The sequence below is a fragment of the Emys orbicularis genome, chromosome 11, assembly GCF_028017835.1.
Source record: "Emys orbicularis isolate rEmyOrb1 chromosome 11, rEmyOrb1.hap1, whole genome shotgun sequence".
In the NCBI taxonomy this organism is placed as follows: domain Eukaryota; kingdom Metazoa; phylum Chordata; order Testudines; family Emydidae; genus Emys; species Emys orbicularis.
The window spans coordinates 72,766,951-72,789,240 of record NC_088693.1 but is presented as its reverse complement, the minus strand read 5'-3'; the positions used below and the strand labels follow the sequence as shown (position 1 = coordinate 72,789,240).

General features: G+C 41.6%; 1 protein-coding gene across 1 annotated transcript in view; it reads right to left on the bottom strand.

Annotated features, from left to right (window-relative positions):
* Positions 1-22,290, bottom strand: part of NDUFA10 (NADH:ubiquinone oxidoreductase subunit A10) — a 64,806-nt gene that overhangs the window by 13,952 nt on the left and 28,564 nt on the right. The window contains exons 8-9 of the mRNA XM_065413309.1: positions 13,574-13,659; positions 3,152-3,260 (exon numbers count right to left, since the gene is read on the bottom strand). Coding sequence (XP_065269381.1) covers positions 3,152-3,260; positions 13,574-13,659 — 195 coding nt within the window. The remainder of the gene's footprint in view (positions 1-3,151; positions 3,261-13,573; positions 13,660-22,290) is intronic.

Here is a 22,290-nt window from a genome sequence, read left to right as displayed (position 1 = left end):
TGATCTATTTGTAAGCCTTGGGACTGATGATTAGATCCAGGGTTGTGATTTTGCCCCAACCCTTGGGGGAAGAGAAGCACTGGGGGGGGGGGGGGGGGGGGGGAAACAGCCACATGTGAAAGGTTTATGAAACAGAGAACACATACTGTACAATTCCCTTTGTAAGTGTATTATTTCCACTAACTTAAAACAGGCACGCATTGTCCAAAATGAAAAGATTACAATTCTGTTGATGTTTTAATTACAGGATCATTAAGTCTGGAGTTACTAACTAACTAGGCCTACAAGCTCAGACTTTCTGTAGCACTGTGCTCTGTTACGCCCCTTCCATGACACTGGCCCTGGGCTGCCCTAGCCACTCGTGGCTCTTGTGTGGCCCCCTAACTCCAGGGGTGTTTCCTAGCATAGGGGCAGCTGGTTGGCTGGAGGAGGAGATGCTTCTTATGCCGCACCTCTGCAGGAACAGGCCTGTGAGGGAAGGAGGGACACTACCCAGGAGCAGAAAGGTTTCAGATGGGAGTGGGAGGAGGAAGGAGGGAGCTACTGGGTCACATTTGCAGGAGGGAAGTGGGGAAGGAGGAAAAAAAGAGCCCAGCGGTTGAAGGCCAGATTGAGGCCTCCATACATCATTTGGGTAGAATCCTTCTCTAGAGCGGCCACGTGAAAGTACAGAAGGGTTATGACTATCATTTAAACATACTGGCCAAGTAAAAAGAAAAGACGAAGAGAAACAGCAGTAGGAAGTATGGCCCCAATACAGGAAAGTACTTAAGCACAGTCTCAGCTGGATGGTTTTGGTCCCTAAGACTATCATGCCTTCCTTGATTGGCATCATGGAGAAACTGTGACACTTGAGCTTCCTGTCTTCCTTTCTAGAAGGCTTACATGGTTCTTCCTGCCAAATAACCTTCCATCATATCTGGGAAGTGGATCTCACTACACCTCTACCTCGATACAACGGTCGTCGGGAGCCAAAAAACTCTTACCATGTTATAGGAAAACCGCATTATATCGAACTTGCTTTGATCCGCCGGAGTGCGTAGCCCTGCCCCCCCCCAGAGCACTGCTTTACCGCGTTATATCCAAATTTGTGTTATATCGGGTCACGTTATATCGGGGTAGAGGTGTATTTGAAAGCCAATTTCGAACTGAGACAGGGCACCCTTGCCTTGTTGCCGAACACAAGATTGTCAGTTACACAAGTTAGGAAAAAAAGCGTATTTAGAACGAGCATCCCTAGGTTCCCAATATGCTGCACTGAGGTCACCTACTGAGGGAGCTCAACACACACCTACAATTCTGAACTCCACCACAATGTGATCCTTTAGCAGGGAAAGCCTGTTTTCTTATGCAGAACAAGCATAGTGGGTACAGATGGATACTGCACTGATGACAGTGCACATACCGGAGCAACACCCTTAAATATGCAATAATGCATACAAAGGTTTCTGTTTCATTTTGAAACACAAGAATCCTAATAATTCTTGGAACAAATATACTTAGTCATCAAGTCCAAAGTTTCAGATTCATGCTGGAAATGATGCCAAAAGCTACCATAAAGGTGTTTAATTCTGGAAGTATTTTTTCCTCAAACTTATTAGGGAGTATTCCAAGTCATCAACTGATTTGAACTTATGCAACAACGAGAAGCCTTCTGCTATTCTAACTCAATTTACAAGCTGTAGAGAATGCTTGCTAATAGACATCTCAGAAGATGTGGAATTGTATGAACCCAGAGCATCTTTCTCTACAGCCAGGTCCGTACAGACTGAGTAGGAGCCGAGAAGGGGTAATATTTATTGGAAATTCTAAACCTAATGCATACATTTCCCCCCCACCCCCCAACAGTTTGCACTCTCCAAATGGGTCTCAAATACCAGAATTTTACACTAATTATACATACCACAAGTGATTTTTCTAACCTTGCTAGTGCACTAATTAAACTGTTTTGACTCTGCAGATCATAGTTTACTACAACTTCCAAATACACTTTCCTTGGACTTTTACCTGCCCTAGTTTCCCCAAGCAGTCAGCAGAGAAAAAGTTTCCATACCGTTTAAAAATATATAGACACCACCATCAGCTGGCTGTTCAATTTGTACAAACTAAGAATTTACCAAGTCCTACAGAAGTCCTACAGAAATTCGGCAGAGTACCTTGAAGAGAAGGTGATGCTAATTTTCACTAAGTCCCACAAAACCCCATGCAAGACTGACTGCATAAAGGTAGGAAGCCAATTACAAGCCATTATCTCCAAAACCAGCAAGGCAAGCAGCTAATTTGTTTGGGAGTCTCTGGGTATGTCTACACTGAAAATAGACGCAAGCAAGAAAATAGACTGTGGCTTGCGGGACTCTGTCTAAGGGGACCCTTGCAGGGTCCTAGAGCCCAGGTTCCAGCCTGAGCTCAAATGTTTACACCTCAATTAAACAGTCCCTTAGATCTGAGCCCGAGTCAGATGCCACAGGCCAGCTATGGGTTTTTAACTGCAGCATAGACATATCGTGTGTGGGCTGCAGGAAGCGGTGCAGCATATTGCATGCTTATAGGAACATGTTTATTTAAAGCAATAACATTTCACTGAACCAATGAAACGTTCACATCCTCAGCACCTACTTTTTGAAAGCAACAAGTATTTTTTATAGTTGTATCAAAAAAGGTGTTTCAATGGGGATTCAATTTTCTGTTTGGACTTTAAGGAGTATTTTAGATTTATCAGAGGGCAGAAAGATGAATAAAAAAAGGATTTATCTTTTAGTCCAAATTTAGAGAGAAAAAAGAATCAGCTTATAGATCTAACAATTTGCTTCATTATTTCCCCTAAATAGAAGCTAGATTTTAAGAAAAGTTGGGTTCTATACAAAGCTAGTACATATGATAAGAGGCCCCACTCCTGGAAAGGAGTCAGCATATTATGCATAAAATTGACATAAGTGACAGTGTGGTTGAAGCGGTGCTTGGCCTGGGATATTAGAGAGACAAGGTGGGTGAGGTAATAGCTTTTATTGAATCAACTTCTGTTGGTGAGAAAGAAACTTTTGAGCTACACAAAGCGCTTTATGCGTGGGCTCATGACTTTACAGGACTATCTTCTCCATTCCCCAAACCTTTCCTGTCCACAACATTTTCATCCCCTACAGACATTTCTTACCGATCTGTATTGGTAATATATTTTATCAAATTCATTCCCTCCAATTGTGATTTCTGGGATGTAGCGAGGGATAGTTGTAGGGTTCACCACTTTATGTTTGTCCTCCATACTAAAAAAGAAAGAAAGAAGAAAATAAAAACAGTTATAGCCATCCGTCTTGGAAATTATTCAATCAACTTTGAAATTCAGAGACATACATTAATGCAAACTGAAATGCATTAATAATCTGGATGCAGAGGACAATAAAGAAGTCATTACTTCAGGCAAACCAAATACAAAAAATCAATTTTTTGTATACTTTAACTATATTTCTGCAGATGTAGGGTTCCCTTTTGGTTATATTGTACGCATGAACAGACTGCCCGTTGCACCCTTCCCTACCCCATTTCAGTATAGCCCTTTTCCCATTTGGCCTTTATTTGAAAGAAAGGCTAACTCCTCTAATGGTAGCTCTGCAGTTGCTGGAAGCCTGGTGTGTCAGAATGCTGCAGCTACTTGCTTCTATGAAACATTTCAATTTTGTAACTCAGTAACAGATATAAATAAAACAGATGGATTTTTTGTACTCCGTTAATGTTTTGCAAATAGCGTCCATGCTCTGGCATTTCATTTTCAGTGGAAGGATGCTTTTCTCATCAATATTAATCTATATTTCCATCTTTAGTGAAATGAACAAATCGCACATGTATGGCTCTGTCCCAGATAAAATTTGAGCTTAATACAACAGCTTCATATTGTTCTTTTTTTAATCCGGTTTGCTTAAATTGTGTAAATTAAGTTTAGCCCAACTCATGAAACTAGTAAATAGAGATCTTACTCGCATTTTCTTCTAAATGCATTCAAAATCATTTAATACATTCTCATTTCTTAAGGACTCAAGAACAAGTGAGGGCATAGGTCTCCTCTTCCATTACGAGGCTATAAATACGCAGCGTCTAAATTCTATTACTTTTTCAGTAACAGTTTGTATGAAAATGTTTTTAAATGTACCTGGCAACACACCAGGTGATACATGTGTGCAAATATTCAACATAACAAGAACTGGCCCAATGGTAGCTCTTGACATGGTCACATACAACACCAGCTTCAATTACTGGCAATCTCCCAATCTCTCAACTGGTGGGATCTGAGGCTAGAGCAGAGGAAAAATGCTCAATGTGTAGAGGGTGTGCTACCATTCTTCACAGCAAAACTCTGTTTTACTGCCATGTGGAGCTACAGTGTTCCTTAGGTTGGCTCAGATTATGTTAGTCAATCCTTCTCTAGCCTCTCTCAACAAGATGTCATGGCAGGGGGTTATGGGAAAGAAAACAACAAGAGGGGAAACTAGAAAGACAAGTGCCAATGACAGCAATATGTTTCTGAGCTATCCACAACTGCCCAATTGTGATGGAATGCACCCCATATTCACAACCTATACACCATTGTAATAATCTTTGTGCAAAATATGCCTTGTGAGGTATTATTTGAAAAGTAATCACTCACTGGTCAATAACATCATGATGAAATGTGTGTAGCAACATTATATATAAAGTTATGAATTCTCCCTGAATGATGTTGGTAGCACATATTCAAACCCATGTAGCCGCAGTTAGGCCAGACTGGTCAAGCAGGTCTTAAAGAAATGTGTGTTTACCTCAATTTACATGCAAGTTGTAAACAGGGTCCTCAGATAGTGAGAGGGAGGAGACAAGGAAAATCTGCATTTCAGCATAGGTGAGAAGAAACTGCATGTAACCTCTTTCACCACCAGACACCATGTTGCCTTCTTTACTGTTTGAATGAACTTTAACTAGGGGTAATCCTCAGTACAATGTATTTCAAAGAGTGACTGAACTATGAAAGTGAGGGGCAAAACACCCCAAGTTCTCTCTCCCTATCCATCTCTCTCTCTCTCCACCTCAGATGACAAAAGAAACAGGTGTTGGACTTTGGGAGTAGATGCCGGCCTGAGAATTTGGTCAACAATGTTAGTGGGAATGGACTTCACCTTGACCCAAGTCTAGTTTGTTGTTAAGTTTAGAAAACATTTTATCTTTATTTCTCTTGTAACCATTTCTCACTTTAATGCCTTATACGGGTACTCAGTTAAACTCCCTCTTTATAGTTAAATAAAAACTTGTTTTATTCTTTAATTAAAACAAATCCTGTGTTGTCTTTAAACAGAATTGTGTAGGTAACTCCATTTAGAGTAGCAAACTGTTGTATATGGATCCACTCAGAGAGGCATTGGACCTAATATATCTGGACTGTCCAGGAGAGGGCTGGACAGTGCAGAACACATGTTTTTTGGGGGAAACCCAGGACTGGCAGTGTGTTGGGGTCACCCTGCAGGCAGTAACCAAGGCTGCTAGAAGCCAGAGTGCAGCTGGTGAGTTGCTGACAGGCTGTGGGGGGCAGAATTGCTGGACCGGGACTGTGGCTCTACAGACACTCAGAGTGTTATAAGCATGCTGTCCGCGAGTGGCCCGGGTGGGAGCTACAGCAGCAAAGCACTGTGAGGCACCCAAGTTGCAGGGCAGGTGGTGATACAACCCCTCACTGGTCAGGATTGCACCCCAGAATGTCATACTAACAAGTCCTCTTTCCCATCTGAAGAGAAGGATAGGACTGGGGGGAAGATTAGGTGCTAATTGGACAAGACACTCGGAAGAAGACAGAAGCAAGAGAAGTTATTGACTTTTGTAGAAGTGGTCCGGCTTTTGGAACTTCATATCTCAAAAAAATCGCTTTGCCCATAAACTGGATAGTGCATCCTGGGGATATAGATAACACTGTTCTGAGTAGCATAACCCTGCATTTGCATACCTTTCAATAGCTGCTCCAGGTGTTTTGAAAGTTTTGAAGTTGAAACAGTTTTAAAATATATATTGCATTAATTTCATATAAAAAGAAAATTCACTATATACAGTCCTCTCTTGCTATATTCCTATATCAAGTTCAGCACTTTGTCACGTTTCATCATAAGATTCATATGCCAAGTAGACAAGTGAACCCAAACAGAACAAAAATATTAGATTCATGCTTATCTCCCCAAACTTCCTATCCGAAATGTTTTAGTTACATTAACCCTCAATGTTACATGCAACAAGCAGTAACAGAATTTCAACTGGAAACATGATTTTGAAGTCAACAGTGTCCCTTTACCAGAATGGGAATATTTAGAGATACCTTGCTGTGCTATTAGGATTTTGCTGCAGTTCACCTCTGAGTAGTACAGATATAAGCAGCAATCCACCACAAAAGGGATACTCTGTAGCAACACTAAGCACATTCAAAAATCTAACATTTACTTGAAGAGCTTAAGAAACTGCTAGAAAAGCACAACTATGTAGATGAAGAAATCATATACAGAGGAACAGCGCCATCTATATAAAGTCTGAGGAAAGCACACCCATCATGGCATTGCAATTGACAATGAATTCAAAAACAGAGGTACACAAACACTGCTGTGCTTTTGGTTTTCAGGGATTGCCATTTCTCTAGAAACATTTACACCAGCATGCAAAGGAGTAAACATGGTGCAGAAAAGGGTGACTCAATTAATTACTACTGTTAATCATTTGTATTATAGTAGTGCTCCAAGAGTTCAAATCAGGACCTCGCTGTGCTCAATGCTGTTTAGAACATAGGAGAACACAGTAACCCATGAGTTAGCTAGCTAATTCACAACTGAATACAAACCCAAATGGTTTGAGAGTTAAGATATAAATCTATGTGCCACTCTATTACAGATAGAGAACATAAAAACAACACTGAACTAACAACCGGAATATTATTCCAAGATCAAAAAATGAATAACAGTAAATGCTCATTTGTCAAAGTTAGGATGAAATAATGTCAAAGAAATTCTCCTACAATTGAAAAGATTGTTCATACTACCTGCTATAAAACTGTGTTTTTCCCTTAATCAGAGATCATTTTTTCCCTTCCAATTTAGTATATTGGGGCAGGAGAGGACTGGTACTTTGTTTTTTGGGATTTTTTTTTAAGAACAGGTTTGGGGGTTTATAACCCTATCTGCAAGATGGTGTTTACCAGGAAAACCAGAGGAGTCCTGGATGTAACAAGGAAGCCAAGTCTCCAAAGCCAGCATCATCCACAAGTTACAGGACAGGAAGATGGACCCTCCAGCCAAGACAAATATGGGTCTATTAGGAGCCACACTGCCAATGACTCGCTCCACACCCGCACCTTCATCTCCCACCCCAAGAGAAGCTAAAACCTAAGGCAGAGTAAGTTCTGCTTGGAAGAATAGTATAAAAATCACATGCGATTCCCATTGTGAATTCCACTGGCTCAGCAAAGAGCATTTCTGTCCTTGCCATATGTTAAATCTGGTCCATATAGGTTCTGTAGAACAGGGACAAGCCATTAAAGTGGAATTAACTTAGCCTCCTCCCATGCAGAAGGGATCTCTCCAAGTGGTGACTCTTTTCACATCTACACCCAGCCCCTCTTAAGGGAAGTCTGCCAGCACTATAGAGTGTAAACTCTCTGAGGCAGGGACTGTCTTTTTGGTCTGTATTTGTACAGAACTTACCAAAATTAGGTCTCTGAGACCCATGATTAGGTCTCTGAGGCACCTGTTTACAAGACATCAAACCATGGCTATTGCCTTCAATAGGACTTTGCACATGGTTAGCATTAGGCATGGTGCTTAAGTACCTTTCTGCCCTGGGGCCTAAAAGCACTGGCTTTATATCATCCTCCAATTTATCAACAGCAGTGTCTCATTCTAACAGCAGCACTAACCCTCTGCCAAACTGTAGCAGACATCCTGGGCTTTGCAGATTAGCTTCCCAGGGGAAGCAACACTCAGTCTGGGAATATTCCAACTGTAACTTATTTACACACACGAGTCCTGGAACAGAGGATACTCCTTTGTCTGCCCCAGACTGGGCTATCGCAATGTGCTCTACAAGCGACTAGGCATTAACTCCAGTCAGAAGCTGAAGCTAGAGCAGAATCCAGCAGCCCTCATGTTAAGTGAGTAGGTCACTGGGAGCCCATGACACCGATGCTTATGAGATGCACTTCAGGCCCATTGGTTTCTGGAGTTTAAGGGTGTTAGTGCTGCCCTAAATGGCCTGGGACCAGCCCACTTGAGAGATAACCTCTCTCTGTTTCAGGCAGCAATCACACTGGGGCTTCCCTTTGGGTGTGATCCAAAGCCTGTTGAAGTCAATGGGAGTCTTGGAACATAGGAATGGGAGATACTGGTAAAGCATTCTCTGAGAGGGCCCTTGGACTTCTGATCCCCTTTCCCCACACACACTGAAATAGTCATGACCTTTTACCTTCAGGCTATGGTGCGGAGGCCCTTCACCCCCTCCCCCACACAAGTGTTTGGGATGGAAAAGAGGACAGGGAGGTAAGAGATTTTATTACACAGGGTTTGTTTTATGTGGGAAGGGTCTGCCCTTTTAACTTATTTATTATTTGCATATTATTTGTTGGGAATCATTAAGAAAGGGATAAATAATAAAACAGAAAATATCATATTGCCTCTATATAAATCCCTGGTACGCCCACATCTTGAATACTGTGTGCAGATGTGGTCGCCCCATCTTAAAAAATATATATTGGAATTGGAAAAGGTACAGAAAAGGGCAACAAAAATGACTAGGGCTACGGAACGGCTGCTGTATGAGGAGAGATTAATAAGACTGGGACTTTACAGCTTGGAAAAGAGACGACTACGGAGGTCTATAAAATTATGACTGGTGTGGAGAAAGTAAATCAGGAAGTGTTATTTCCTCCTTCTCATAACACAAGAACTAGGTTCCACCAAATGAAATTAATAGGCAGCAGGTTTAAAACAAATAAAAGAAAGCATCTTTTCACACAACGCACAGTCAACCTGTGGAAATCCTTGCCAGAGGATGTTGTGAAGGCCAAGACTATAACAGGGTTCAAAAAATAACTCGATAAATTCATGGAGAATAGGACCATCAATGGCTATTAGCCCAGATGGGCAGGGAAGGTGTCCCTAGCCTATGGTTGCCAGAAGCTGGGAATGGGCAACAGGGGATGGATCACTTGATGAATACCTGTTCTGTTCATTTCCTCTGGGGCACCTGGCATTGGGCACGGTCGGAAGACAGGATACTGGGCTAGATGGACCTTTGGTCTGACCCAGTATGGCCGTTCTTATGCATAACAGCCCCGTTGTGCTGGCCTTTGCACAAACTCAGTTAAAGACAGAGCTTACAATCTAAGAAGTCAAGTCAGACAAAGGTGAGAGGGGAAATAGAGGCATAGAGGTGGGAAGTGACTTGCTCAAGGTCTCCCTGCAGGCCACTACCAGAGCTGGGAATAGAACCCAGGTCTCGTTTCCCAGTCCTGTGCCCTAGACACCAGATCATGCTGCGTCCCTGTATTTTAGTTAATGGCAGGGAGCCTAGAACAGGCTTCTTTCATATTAAATCAAACTAAAGGGGCTAGTGTTGCTCTACACAAACTGGAAGGAATTTGGTGCGAATGATCGTGATGCAAAATTATAAAATGCATCATGCTGTATTCTAGAATTAACTTTATGGACAGGACTATATGATGGTGTTGTCTGCAATAGCAGTGGACTGGACTTGGTGATCCAAGAGGTCCCTTCAACTCAACTCCACCACAGAATGAGACTTTAACTTAATAGCTTATCCCTTTTAATGTCCACACGGGGGCAGCATGTGCACGAACATGGACAGCAGCTCACCGAGCACACGAGAAATATATAAGTAAAAAAAAAAGTAGATTCTTCCGTAGCAAATAAAAGCTTTTAACACTTGGGAAGTCACACATAAGTAGGGCTTGTGCACCCAGGGCAGGATCCTTGAGTTCTGCTGAGAAAGAAACTCCAACCGGTAGGTTGGTCGACGGAAGAAATCTTCCTAGCTACTGTCTCTCGGAGAGGTGGATTTACTACAGCAATAGAAGCACCTGTTCCATTGCTGTAGTGTCTTTTACGGTGCTACAGCTGTAGCTGTACGGCTGTAGCATTTCTAGTATAGACACAGCCACCATTTCAAACAGTCCATCAGCCTAGATTCTACAACAAACAATCTTTTTGTGGGTGACTTAAAGGGAAAGCAGTTTAAAAAAAACAAGGGGGAAGCTCCTGGAAAAGTGTCAGCTTGATCATTCATAAATTAGCACATTACCTTTGACTTTTTACTTAGGCCTGGTCTACACTAGGAATTCACTTTAGTATAGCTAGGTCTGTCAAGAGTGTGGATTTTTCACACCCCTAAGAGATGTAGCTATACTGACTTAACCCCCTGCATAGACAGCACTAGGTTGACAGAAGAATTCTTCCATTGACTGAGCTACGCCTCTCCGGGAGCTAGATTAACTATGCCGACAGGAGAACCTCTCTTGTCAGCATCAGCACTGCAGCTGTGCCGCTGTAGCATTGTAAGAGTAGACAATCTTAAGAGAGGCAGCATGTTGCACAAACACTGAACACTCTTGTAAACGGAATTTAAAAACAAAAGATTGTCTTCATGAAGGCAGACAGTTTGATTTTTAGTAAGCCACAGAGGACAGTAAAACCCATATACAGAACATTTCTGTTAGTAACTGGTTGCGATATTGTAATTGTTCAGCCAGAGTTGTTTGCCATGAACAATTAAGAACAAATCAAGTACCATGAATGAAAGCACTGACATATAAAAGGAAACTCTTTCTTTCCTACCTTCAATAAAGAACTATTGAGCAATGTAATTTGCCGCCTTTCATATTGTGAAGTATGGCTTACTCGTGGTGGTTCTCACAATAAAACTTAAACATTACCCATTTCATTTGAATGCTTACCTTTAATTCCCTCCTACGCTTTGTGCAATAACAATTATCCGTTGTCACTTTTAGTATGACGGAATAGATTTAGTGCTTTCCATTAATAAAAACTAACATTATGGTATTTTGTGTCTTTCAAAACAAAACTCGCTTTTGAAAGCTGCCCTGGGTGCAAGTGGCCAGCTGATTTTGTCTTGAAATACTGTGTGAAAATTCTAATTAGAAGTATAAAGGCCACTCAAGTTATTTTTAGATTTGGTCTTTTACTCTTCATTGCTTATAAACCTACTGTAGAAGTTCAAACATTTCCCCCTTTAAAATAATTGTCTCTTTCAATTTACATGCAGATGACACTGAAGTAGCAATTTTCTTTAAAGAGCACCTTCATCTACCCAGATATGTGCCTTTGTGAATCTACAGTGGTAGTTCGTTAACTGCTGCAGCCAACATAGGGAGAACACTATGCTGTGTGCTTATGTAAGAGCTACAAAAGCAGTAACTTCAGGGAGGAGAATTTTTAGTGATGAAACAGCAAATTTTTGTTTGTTTTAAAAAGGATAATCTGAACATCGAGTATAAAGGACTTTCATCATAACTACATGAAAAGGCAAAAAGTCCTCCTCCTCATAATGAAATAGTATCCTCCAACATTGCTATGCATTTGAACTAAGGGCACAGGATAAGGGCTGACAATCTACAATGTTTAAAGGATATAATCCCTCGAGAGGGTATTATTATTCATCACAGAACATTTTAAATCAATATTTAGAAAAAAATGCAAAGATCTGCTCTAGAAATTATTTTAGGGCAATTCTCTGGCCTGTGTTATACAGGAAGTCAGACTGGATGATCACAATGGTCCCACCTGGTCTTGGAATCTATGACACTATGAATAAGAGGATGAAATTCAGAAAGGAAAAATATCAAGAAATAGTCTCCCAAGGGAACTGGACCAATTCACCATTTAAATCTAAACTGGCAGAAAACACTAGTAAATTTACCCCAGGGCAATCCTGCACATGAAAGGAGAGGGGCTAGCTGATCTGTTTCCAGCTCTAGAGTTGGTTCACAGGTAGCAAAATCAGTGCAAATGGCTAATGTCAATTCAAAAATAAACTGAGGTATTAAACTAAATTTGTGCCCACGTTTAACTGAACTAAGGGCAAGTTCCCTGGAGTGGGTTGTGTTTGCCAGCAGGTGCATTCAGAGAGTCACAACACTGCAGCCCCTGCTCTTTATCATGCAAGTGTTCCTTTTGCCAGTGCTGTTCTCTCTTCCCTCAACTCTCTTGCACCTATAGCTATGACCCCACCATCTCCCTATCCGACAACTGACAGAGCCTGGAACCAGCCCTCCACACTCAGGCAGAACTCCCACTGAAGTCAGTGAGAGCACTCCTTGAGTAGGAAGGGCACCAAGAGGACCAAAGGTAGTCAGCAAAGCAGTCAATCCCCTGCTCCTATCTCAGCATACGTGCACTGGATCTCTCTTCGGACAAATGGAATGCCCGGGCAGGTAATTGGATCTGTCAGGTACTCTTTGCACTAGTATCAATACCTCCAACACTACTGAAGAGCTTAATGTAGATATTCACTGACAATCTAGCCTAAAAAGAAGGATCCCATTGACAGATTATTTTCAGTAATCAGAATCTCTTCTGATTCTATCTCTATTGATCCAATTAAACAGAAACCTTTTAAAAAATGTCCTGAAAGAGCAGTATTCTAAAATCTTTGAATAATTAAGCGTGAATGACAAAACCTGCAATATTCTAAAACACAAATTAGGATTAATTAAGGCTCTTTATCTAGGATTATTTACTGGAAAAACAGTATTGATTGAGTAACTGTGTTCCTGTCAACCATCCAAGTTGGCATAAATTGCATTTCTTCTCCTACATTCCCTTTAGATTCCTTGTTGGTTGCTCTCCCTGAATAGCAGAGATCTGAAAACGGAAATGGAAGTGCAGCACGCAAGGGCTTAACAGGGCTCCCTCCCCACCCCCAAACCTTTAAGATTGGCTCTATTATAATTTAACAGCAACATATCTCAGCAAGCTTTAGTATACCATCACCTCCCAACAAAAGGGGACAGTGAAAGATACAGGGTAGCTAACTGCACATTGCAGCATTTGTTTTTTTAAGTCTTTAGGCTCTCATTTTGGTATGGTTACTGTTTGGGGACAAGAGTACTTACACTGATATAACTTGCACATTAAACACAATTTCCCAAAGCTCAAAAAGCCACAGTTCGTGGCAAAACTCTTATATTATGAAATAAGCATAGGATTCTGTGGTTTGGGGACTGATTAATGGGGTATGGAGCCTTCATCTGTGGGTCTCTGGCTGAATCTAGTTCAAGTTGGTAGTAACCAAAGAGCCACCACCATCTGATGTCCGGCTTACTAAAAGTTGGTGGTCCCCAAACAGACTAGTGGCAACCACCCTCTCACAAAAGCCTACCTACACCATGGAATTCTACTATCATTGTTTACCTCTGACAGACAACGTATAAAACTAAGTCTTGGTGCAAATATGCCTTTTTTTTTTTTTTTTTTTTTTTTTTTTTTTTAAGTAAAAAGACAATAAAAGTTTCCCCTCAGCGGCAACCTTGAATAGGATTAGGTTTACTTACTAAAGCCTCAAGTGATGGAAACTAACATCATCTTGTTCCAGCCAAGGTCCCTTATCAAACTTCAGATACTCAATATCTTCAATTACCTGAAAGAGAGGCATACGTTACAATTACAAGAGTTTATCAAAATTACTATCCTCAGTCAAGAAAAATAAAAGTCAGTCAAGCAAACAATACATACAACTAAACAACAAAACCATCCCAATAGGTGACTTGCTATCACCTTCCAACAATAATGCAAAACGTTAGTAACGATCACAGGTTCAGAACACCCCAAAGGCAGTGACTGGAGTCCTTGAGGAACTCTTGCTGAGTTCACTTACTGATGCTTTACGTCCCTATGGAGGGCTAGGTGGGGAATACTTAGGGTGGCGGTAGGAGCTTTGTTTGTGCTGCTCTCAAAACACTCCAAAGTGACTGGCTATGATGTTGACTAGATGCACACGTGGTCCAGACTGCAGCTGTTACACAGAGGCATCCCTTAAGGGAGGCTCTATTAATGGAGATTTTCTATGTCCTAGTAAGGAGGAGAGGATGGAAGATGATAAAATACAGGTAGGATCTGATGAGAAACAGTGAAATGAAAAAGAGGCCCATTCAATTACATTATGTAATGCAGGGGTGGCCAACCTGAGCCTGAGAAAGAGCCAGAATTTACTAATGTACACTGCCAAAGAGCCACAGTAATATATCAGCTCCCCACCAGCTCTTCCCCCAACCCCACCCCCCCCCCAGCGCCTCCCCCTCCCTCCCTGCACAGCTGTTTCGTGGCGTGCAGGAGGCTCTGAGGGTGAGCAGGGAGGACTGAGGGCACTGCAGGCTCAGGGGAGGGGGCAGGAAGGGGTGGAGTGGGGGCAGGGCCTGTGGCAGAGCCAGGGGTTGAGCAGTGAGCACCCCCCAGCACATTGGAAAGTTGGCGCCTGTAGCTCCAGCTCCGGAGTCGGTGCCTATACAAGGAGCTGCATATTCACTTCTGAAGAGCCGCATGTGGCTCCGGAGCCACAGGTTGGCCACCCCTGATATAATGGCAGACAGCTAAAAAATGACAATTTTTTTAAGTGCTTATATACCAATGCCAGAAGTCTAAATAATAAGATGGGAGAACTAGAGTACCTCGTATTAAATGAGATATTGATATAATAGACATCACAGAAACTTTGTGGAATGAGGATAATCAATGAGATACAGTAATACCAGGGTACAAAATATATCAGAAGGACAAAACAGGTCATGCTGATGGGGAAGTGGCACTATATGTGGAAAAAAGCATAGAATCAAATGAAGTCAAAATCTTAAATGAACCAAACTGTACGATAGAATCTCTATGGATAGTAATTCCATGCTTGCAGAAGAAGAATATAGCAGCAGAGATATATTACTGACCACCTGACCAGGATGGTGACAGTGACAGTGACAGTGAAATGCTCAGGGAGATTAGAGAGGCTATACAAATAAAAAAACTCAGTAATAATGGAGGATTTCAACTATCCCCACATACACCGGGTACATGTCACCTCAGGATGGGATGCAGAGATAAAGTTTGACACCTTAAATGATTGCTTCCTGGAGCAGCTAGTCCTGGAACCCACAAGCAGAAAGGCAGTTATTGATTTAGTCTTAAGTGGAGCACAGGATCTGGTCCAAGAGGTGAATATAGCTGGACCGCTTGGTAATAGTGACCATAATATAATCAAATTTAACATCTCTGTAGCAGGGAAAACACCACAGCAGCCCAACTCTGTAGCATTTAATTTCAGAAAGGGGGACTACACAAAAATGTGGAAGTTAGTTAAACAAGGGACGTTGTGAAGGCCAAGACTAGAACAGGATTCAAAAAGGAACTAGATAAGTTCATGGAGGAGAGGTCCATCAACGGCTATTAGCCAGGATGGGCAGGGATGGTGTCCCTAGCCTGTGTTTGCTAGAAGCTGGGAATGGGTGACTGGGGATGGATCACTTGATGATTACCTGTTCTGTTCATTCCCTCTGGGGCACCTGGCATTGGCCACTGTTGGAAGACAGGATACTAGGCTAGGTGGACCTTTAGTCTGACCCAGTCTGGCCATTCTTATGTTCTTATGAGGTGGGGATTAACAGCTGGGGAAAATTTGGAGGATGCAGTGAAGAGGGTAGTTCCTAACAGGTCTTCCAGGAAGACCCTTTAGATAAGTGGCTCTCAACCTTTCCAGAGTACTGTACCCCTTTCAGGAATCTGATTTGTCTTGCGTACCCCCAAGTTTCACCTCACTTAAAAACTACTTGCTTACAAAATCAGACAAAAATACAAACGTGTCACAGCACAATATTATTGAAAAACGGCTTGCTTTCTCATTTTTATCATATAATTATAAAATAAATCAATTGGAATATAAATATTATATTTAAATTTCAGTGTATAGTATATAGAGAAGTATAAACATGTCATTGTCTGTATGAAATTTTAGTTTGTACTGACTTTGCTAGTGCTTTTTAGGTAGCCTGTTATAAACTTAGGCAAATATCTAGATGAGTTGATGTACCAACTGGTAGACCTCTGTGTCCCCCCAAGGGTACATGCACCCCTGACTGAGAACCATTGCTTTAGATGAAACAGTTAGCAATACAGCTACAAGGCCAGAACCTGAGCGGGTGTAATTGTTATAGCTCCACTGACTTGAAGGGATCGATTATCTACAGCAGCAGAGGTTCCAGCCCACTTGTATTTATCTATCTATTTACTGACACTTACTTACACACACAACAGACATTTCTATTCTATGCTACATAGTATGACACACTATGTCCATATGAGCTGTATGGTAATCACTTCCCTGTATCTCACAGAGCATCAAATGCTTCTTGGCATTTAAACAGAAAGGGGTGGCAAAGGTATCCATGGTTTATATTACAAAAGGCTCTTTATTACCTAAACAATTCTGCTTTGTTCCTCATGTTAAGTAGGAACAAGAGTTAATTTACACAGGTATGACTAACTGAATGATCATCATTTTACTTTGAGCATTGTAGTGTACATTTCTCTTAAGACCATCTAGTTGATGTAAACTTATAAACAGATGGTTGATGTGCGATAGTCTCAAAACCTGACAGAATCTAAAGAAAACCCTGAATCCTCTATGCCCACTGTTGATCTGTTACTAACTGCAATATTGGCAAGATAAGGGGCTAATTAACTGTGCCAAAGTCTACAATGTCTATGATTTATAAAGCATGTACCTTAGCATTATATAATATCCTATATTTCACTGTCTTTGATTTCACTAAATATTTCTTGGGGAATGGTATGGCAAATTAGTTTAAATGCCCCTTCTTTATTCTTAATTTTAGATTCCAAATACTCAAATTAGATACCATATGTTTCACTTGACAAATGTGAAAGCAATTATTTTTCACGCCGAGGTAACCCTTTAATCACTGCCATTTAATGGCTGGCGAAAGAGCCCTCGCGTTAATTTCTAAAAACATCATGAATCAGCATGTGTGAAATCAATCAGTATTCTAATCAGTTGCATTTACTCAACTGACTGTAGGAAAGAGCATCTTTTCAGCAGCTTCTTATCTGTATCACATCATTGTTTTACTGTGGGTGGGTGACAGTGTGCATGTGCATGTATTTTTTGTCTACAGAATGTATAGACTACAAATGATTTTGTCTGTCTTCCATCAGTTTTTAAGGAAAATTTCACTTTGATGGGAAACAACCTCAAAAAGGGAAAATATAGCATAAGTTCCTTGTAAGCAGAATTAATACCCATGTTTGTGGTTCCCACTTGGCATCAAACTTTCTAAATTGTATGCTATTCTTGCAGTCCGTGACTGAAAATAATAAATTCCTACTCTACTCCAGATCTGCTCAAATCCAAAATAAACATGGGCGTGACATGGGTCATCAACACACTCCCTAGCCATGTACTGTGATGATGTAATACTGCTGGCCTGGAGGAATATCTGCTTGAGCAATAAGACCTTTAGGCTACTTTAAACCCCGATTTACAGGATTAAAATAAAATTGTCAGCAATGGGATTTGCTAAAAGTTACCAGGAAGGAATAGAAGGGAAGTATTATCTTTTCTCCTAAATCCTCTCCACTTCCCTATTGAGCCTGGGCCTACCACTGTGACTACCCCCCAGCCCTACAACCCGGGATCATCTTTTGATTCCTCCCACACAACCAGGTCCTGTCAAATGTTGCTGTATCTTCCTCAGCAACATATTGAAAATCCAACTGTTTCTTTCATCAACACCCTGATTATTTCCTCTCTTGTTTATTACAGCCGCCTCCTCCCTTGCATATCTGAACATCTCTCCTTAGTGCGCCCAAAATGAAGTACCGAACATGTTATTCCTTGCCTGTTGATCTGACCACATCACAATCCTTCTTGAATCCCTTCACTTGCACCACATTGTCCAACACCTCAGATTTAAGAGATTTTTCTTTTGCTTTTAAGGGTCATACACAAATCTGCTCCTGCATCTCACTTCCTCTCATATTCTCCAGCCCCACCTCCATCAATGAGATCTACCTTGTTACCCTATTAATCTTTTTTATACTGCTCTACGGGTGCTCTCCCCATTGTGGCTCACTAAGGGTTTGTCTACACTGGCATTTCGTCGTCAAAACTTTTGTTGTTCAGGGGTGTTAAAAAAACACATCCCCAAACGACAAAAGTTTTACCGACGAAAAGCACCGGTGCGAACAACGCTTTGTCAGCAGTTCTAAGCAAGCTTTCAATGACAGCTATTACACATCTTTATCTCTACAATAATTATTTTGACAATCATTTAATAACCACCAACATGAGACGCAAATCATTGCTTAGAAATGTGTGTTCTGGGGAAATGGTTAACACACTCCATTATCACATGCACACTGAAACAACCAGACCTGTTTGTGATTTTGAAATCAAGCTGCCTGACAAGTCCCTCAACCAACCATTTAAATCAGATTTTCTTAATTAGCCTTTGCTTATTATGTGTTAGGGAATCTGGTTACAACACAGTAGTACCCAACACACATCTGTATTACCAACATAAAATGGACTAAAATGTGCAGCAAAACTAACATGCTGCAGCCCAGCTTTGTGCTAAAAAAAATTTAAAATTTGCTGCTCTGACCTGAAAGGGGGCGGGGCTGGCTGAGGGGCACACAGCGTCTGGCAGCCTGCTGGAGCGCTCCTGCCACCAGGGGGCTGGTGAGTGAGGCAGGGGGCAGGAGAGTGGGTCTCTGGGCAGGTTTGGGGGAGAGAGGTGTTCTGGGCAGGGAGGGGGTGGGAGGCGCTGGGAACTAGGGGTGTGTGGTGGTGCTGCAGCACCCCAAGGTTTTAGGCTGCCTGGCCCCACAGCTCTGCTCTTGGCCCCTCTGTGGAGGGGTCTCTGGGCAGGGGCAGGGGGGGCCACTGGGCATAGGGGAGTGTGGGGGGCTTTGAGGGGGGCGCCGTAGTTCTCAACCTGCGGCCCACAATGATAAACAGGTTGAGAACCACTGCTCTACACCCATCTGTGTTGAGCATGACCATGAGGTAACTAGGTTCCCCAACTCAAGATTTTAATAGAGTTGACAGGACATAAATAATGCCACCAAAACCAATCAATAAGAGAGGGGAGATTGGACCAAATTATTAGACTTTACCATCTGGATTAAACAGTTAAACATGCATCACCTGGGATGAGGTTTCATTTGACACTTTTTTCCATGAGATGCAGCTAAAACCCTAGGCTGCAATACCTGTGAATTAGATACATCTACCAATTGGAGGTAGGTATTACATCATATGCCTCCCATTCTCTGCCTTGTACTGCTCCTGGTCAAAACATAAACCCATCTCATTCCGCAATTCAGAAAGTGGAATTTATACACATATTAGCTAACATGAATTGATAGGAATTACAGAGATGATTCCAACAGAAATTGGGTGGCACAAAGCTTTTCCTGCTGCCTGACAGTCTATTCAGCTACAGTTCACAATTAGTTTTCTCTGGAGACTCCAAAGGCAATTGATTTCAGGATTTCCATGTTTCATTTGTACCCTGATGCTGCATTGTCATTATCAATGAGCGAGGCACAGTGACAGCAGGCGACTTTCAACAAAGGTTTTAAAGCCGTTTAACGTTGAAAGGCAAAAATCCAGTATAAAAACTTCACAAAGGTAGCAATATGGTAGCTAGGTTAGGAGCCTCTTTTGCTATTAACTGCCGATCTACATTTAAATATGTTCAGTTAAGCATCTCGTTGCAGACCAGGTGGAGAAGAGGAACTCAAGATCACTGTATGGGGAAGTAAGAACCGGCAGCATGGTATTAATATACCAACCTGAATGCTATAAAAATCACTCCCAAGGCAAATTTAGGTGTGCTGCTCATCATAGAAAAACACTCTGAAATTACTACCCAGCACTGAAAAACAATGCTTTTATTACATAAGATTGCACAGACTGCAAAGTTACGCAAAAGACTTGTGGAAAAGCTATTTTCATAGCTAAAACAAAATCAGTTTGGCATCCTCCCAGTTGTACAGAGGTGAAAAATAGATGTATACTTGGATCTGAATGCTGCACTGAATTCAGATGTACATCCCATTATATCCAGGTTCTTATAGCCCACTCCTTACAAAAATGCACCACTTTTCATTAAAAATAAAATCAGAGTAATGAACTGCTCCAACATGAATTCACAGTGTTAAATTTTTGTTGATGTTTTCAACCTTATCAAGAGGCAGAATTCTGAAAATTACAAAGCTACAACTTTGCTTTGCTGTCTGATTGCTCAACAACCACGTATAGCTGAAATTCACATCTGCCTCACATCCTTGAAGTACACGGTCACCATTAGAAAGTAACCAATCTCTTATGAGGCTTCATTTTTGATCAGAACAAGACATAGCACAATGGAATATTATGGTTGAACTTGCCCATGTTAACTACCTAACCCTTTTGTTTAACCATTTCTGGACTGGTCCTCAAATGTGTTTATTTACCCACTGATCACCAAACGGAAGGCAGGCTTTCCACAGCAGCAGGAAATTCATGAAAGTTATGAGATGTCTGAATTCTTCTACTTTTAGGGGGGTGTCTATACTGCACCTGGGGTGGCATTTCCCAGCATGGATAGACAGAAATACGCAAGGTCTATTTGAGCTAGAGTGCTAAAAATAGCAATGTGGCCAAAGCACCCCAAATACGCACGCAGGTGGTCAGGCAGGTTTGTACTCAGGTATTTGGCACAAGCCGCTGTGGCCACATGGCTATTCTTAGAGCATTAGCTCAAGCGGAGCTGGTGAGTGTCTGTCTACCCATGCTGGAAAACACCACCTCAGCTGCTGCATAGACATACCCTAAGGGTGAAGGAGCAAGATCCTTTTCACATGATGGCAGAAACTGTATTATTAACATGTATGTTTATGTACAGCTGTTGTCAGCAGGGATTTTAGCACATTTTCTAAGACCAATATGCATCCCTGTGTCTAATTTATTATCAAATGTTGATAAAAACCTCCCACTCCACACTTGCCATGGAAACCTGGATAGAACATTCCCCACCCCCGATGCATCAACAGAGCTGTTCCTGAGATGGTTTCATCCGTAGCAAAGTCTGGGTTTAACTAGGAGGATTACTTTGCTAGTAGATCCCTGAACTAATTAGGTCCCCATCTCCCTCAGGAGGTCACCATTCTGTAAATCCTCTCTTCCCAACCCTCCTCTTTCAGAACTAAGCAACATGCTACCATGCAGGGGTCTGGGTCTCATCTCTCGGGCTATGCAATCAGCCCTGGGAAGGATTCTTTGCACCTCTCTTTCTCTAGCAGATGAGAGGAGTTAAGTTAGACAGGCTCCTGATGAAAACACAAGGAAGGTCACCATAACATCAGGTCTTCAAAGCAACAAGTATGGGGAGAATGGGGTTCCGTTAAATTGGCAACAACAACAACAAAAAGATATGGGTGATGTAGATCTTAGGAGCTGTGTAGAACCTTATCACTTGTATAAAATTTGATTGTACTTTTAAAGAGTTGTGTACTGAAAATGAAAGATGATCCTTTGATGAGGGATCAAATCTACTACAAAAACTTTTCCAAAGCTATAGAAGACAGTGAGCAGGCATTAGAAACTAGCCACAACTGTAGATACAAACCAACAAACAAGAGGTGAAAGGCCTTAATTATCCCATTATGAATCCTCTACAACCTTCTCCGACTTCTCCCCACATTGTGACCAAGTGGACTGCATTTTTCCAGAATAAAGTCACAGAGAATCAACCCCAGGCTAATCAAACTGGATACTGTAAACTGGCCTATTATCCTGCAGTTTGGTTGATTCTCCCCATGTCCACACTGGTCTGCACCAATCCATTTGGAGAGAAGAACTGCAATTCACAGATACCATATGCAACGGTCGATACAGATCAAGTGACTGGCCTTTTAGCAGTCTCAACATTTGTAGTTGCATGACTACCTTCCAGCAGTTGGCTCTTACAGTTATCACAAACATTTTTCTCAGATCAAAGAATCCGTGGGATGGTAAAAGGAGTCAAACTTTAGATCCACTAGTAGTTTTCTAGCAAAGTAATAAAATAACTTAATATTCCCTTTAATTTTTAAAAGAAACTAGTTCCAAGACTAGAGTGGATTATTTTATGTTGCTGTTATTCTAAAAGACATGACTAAATTGCAAATCCAAGATTAACTACAAAAGATGGCCAGGACAATGCATTTCAAAAAACAGATT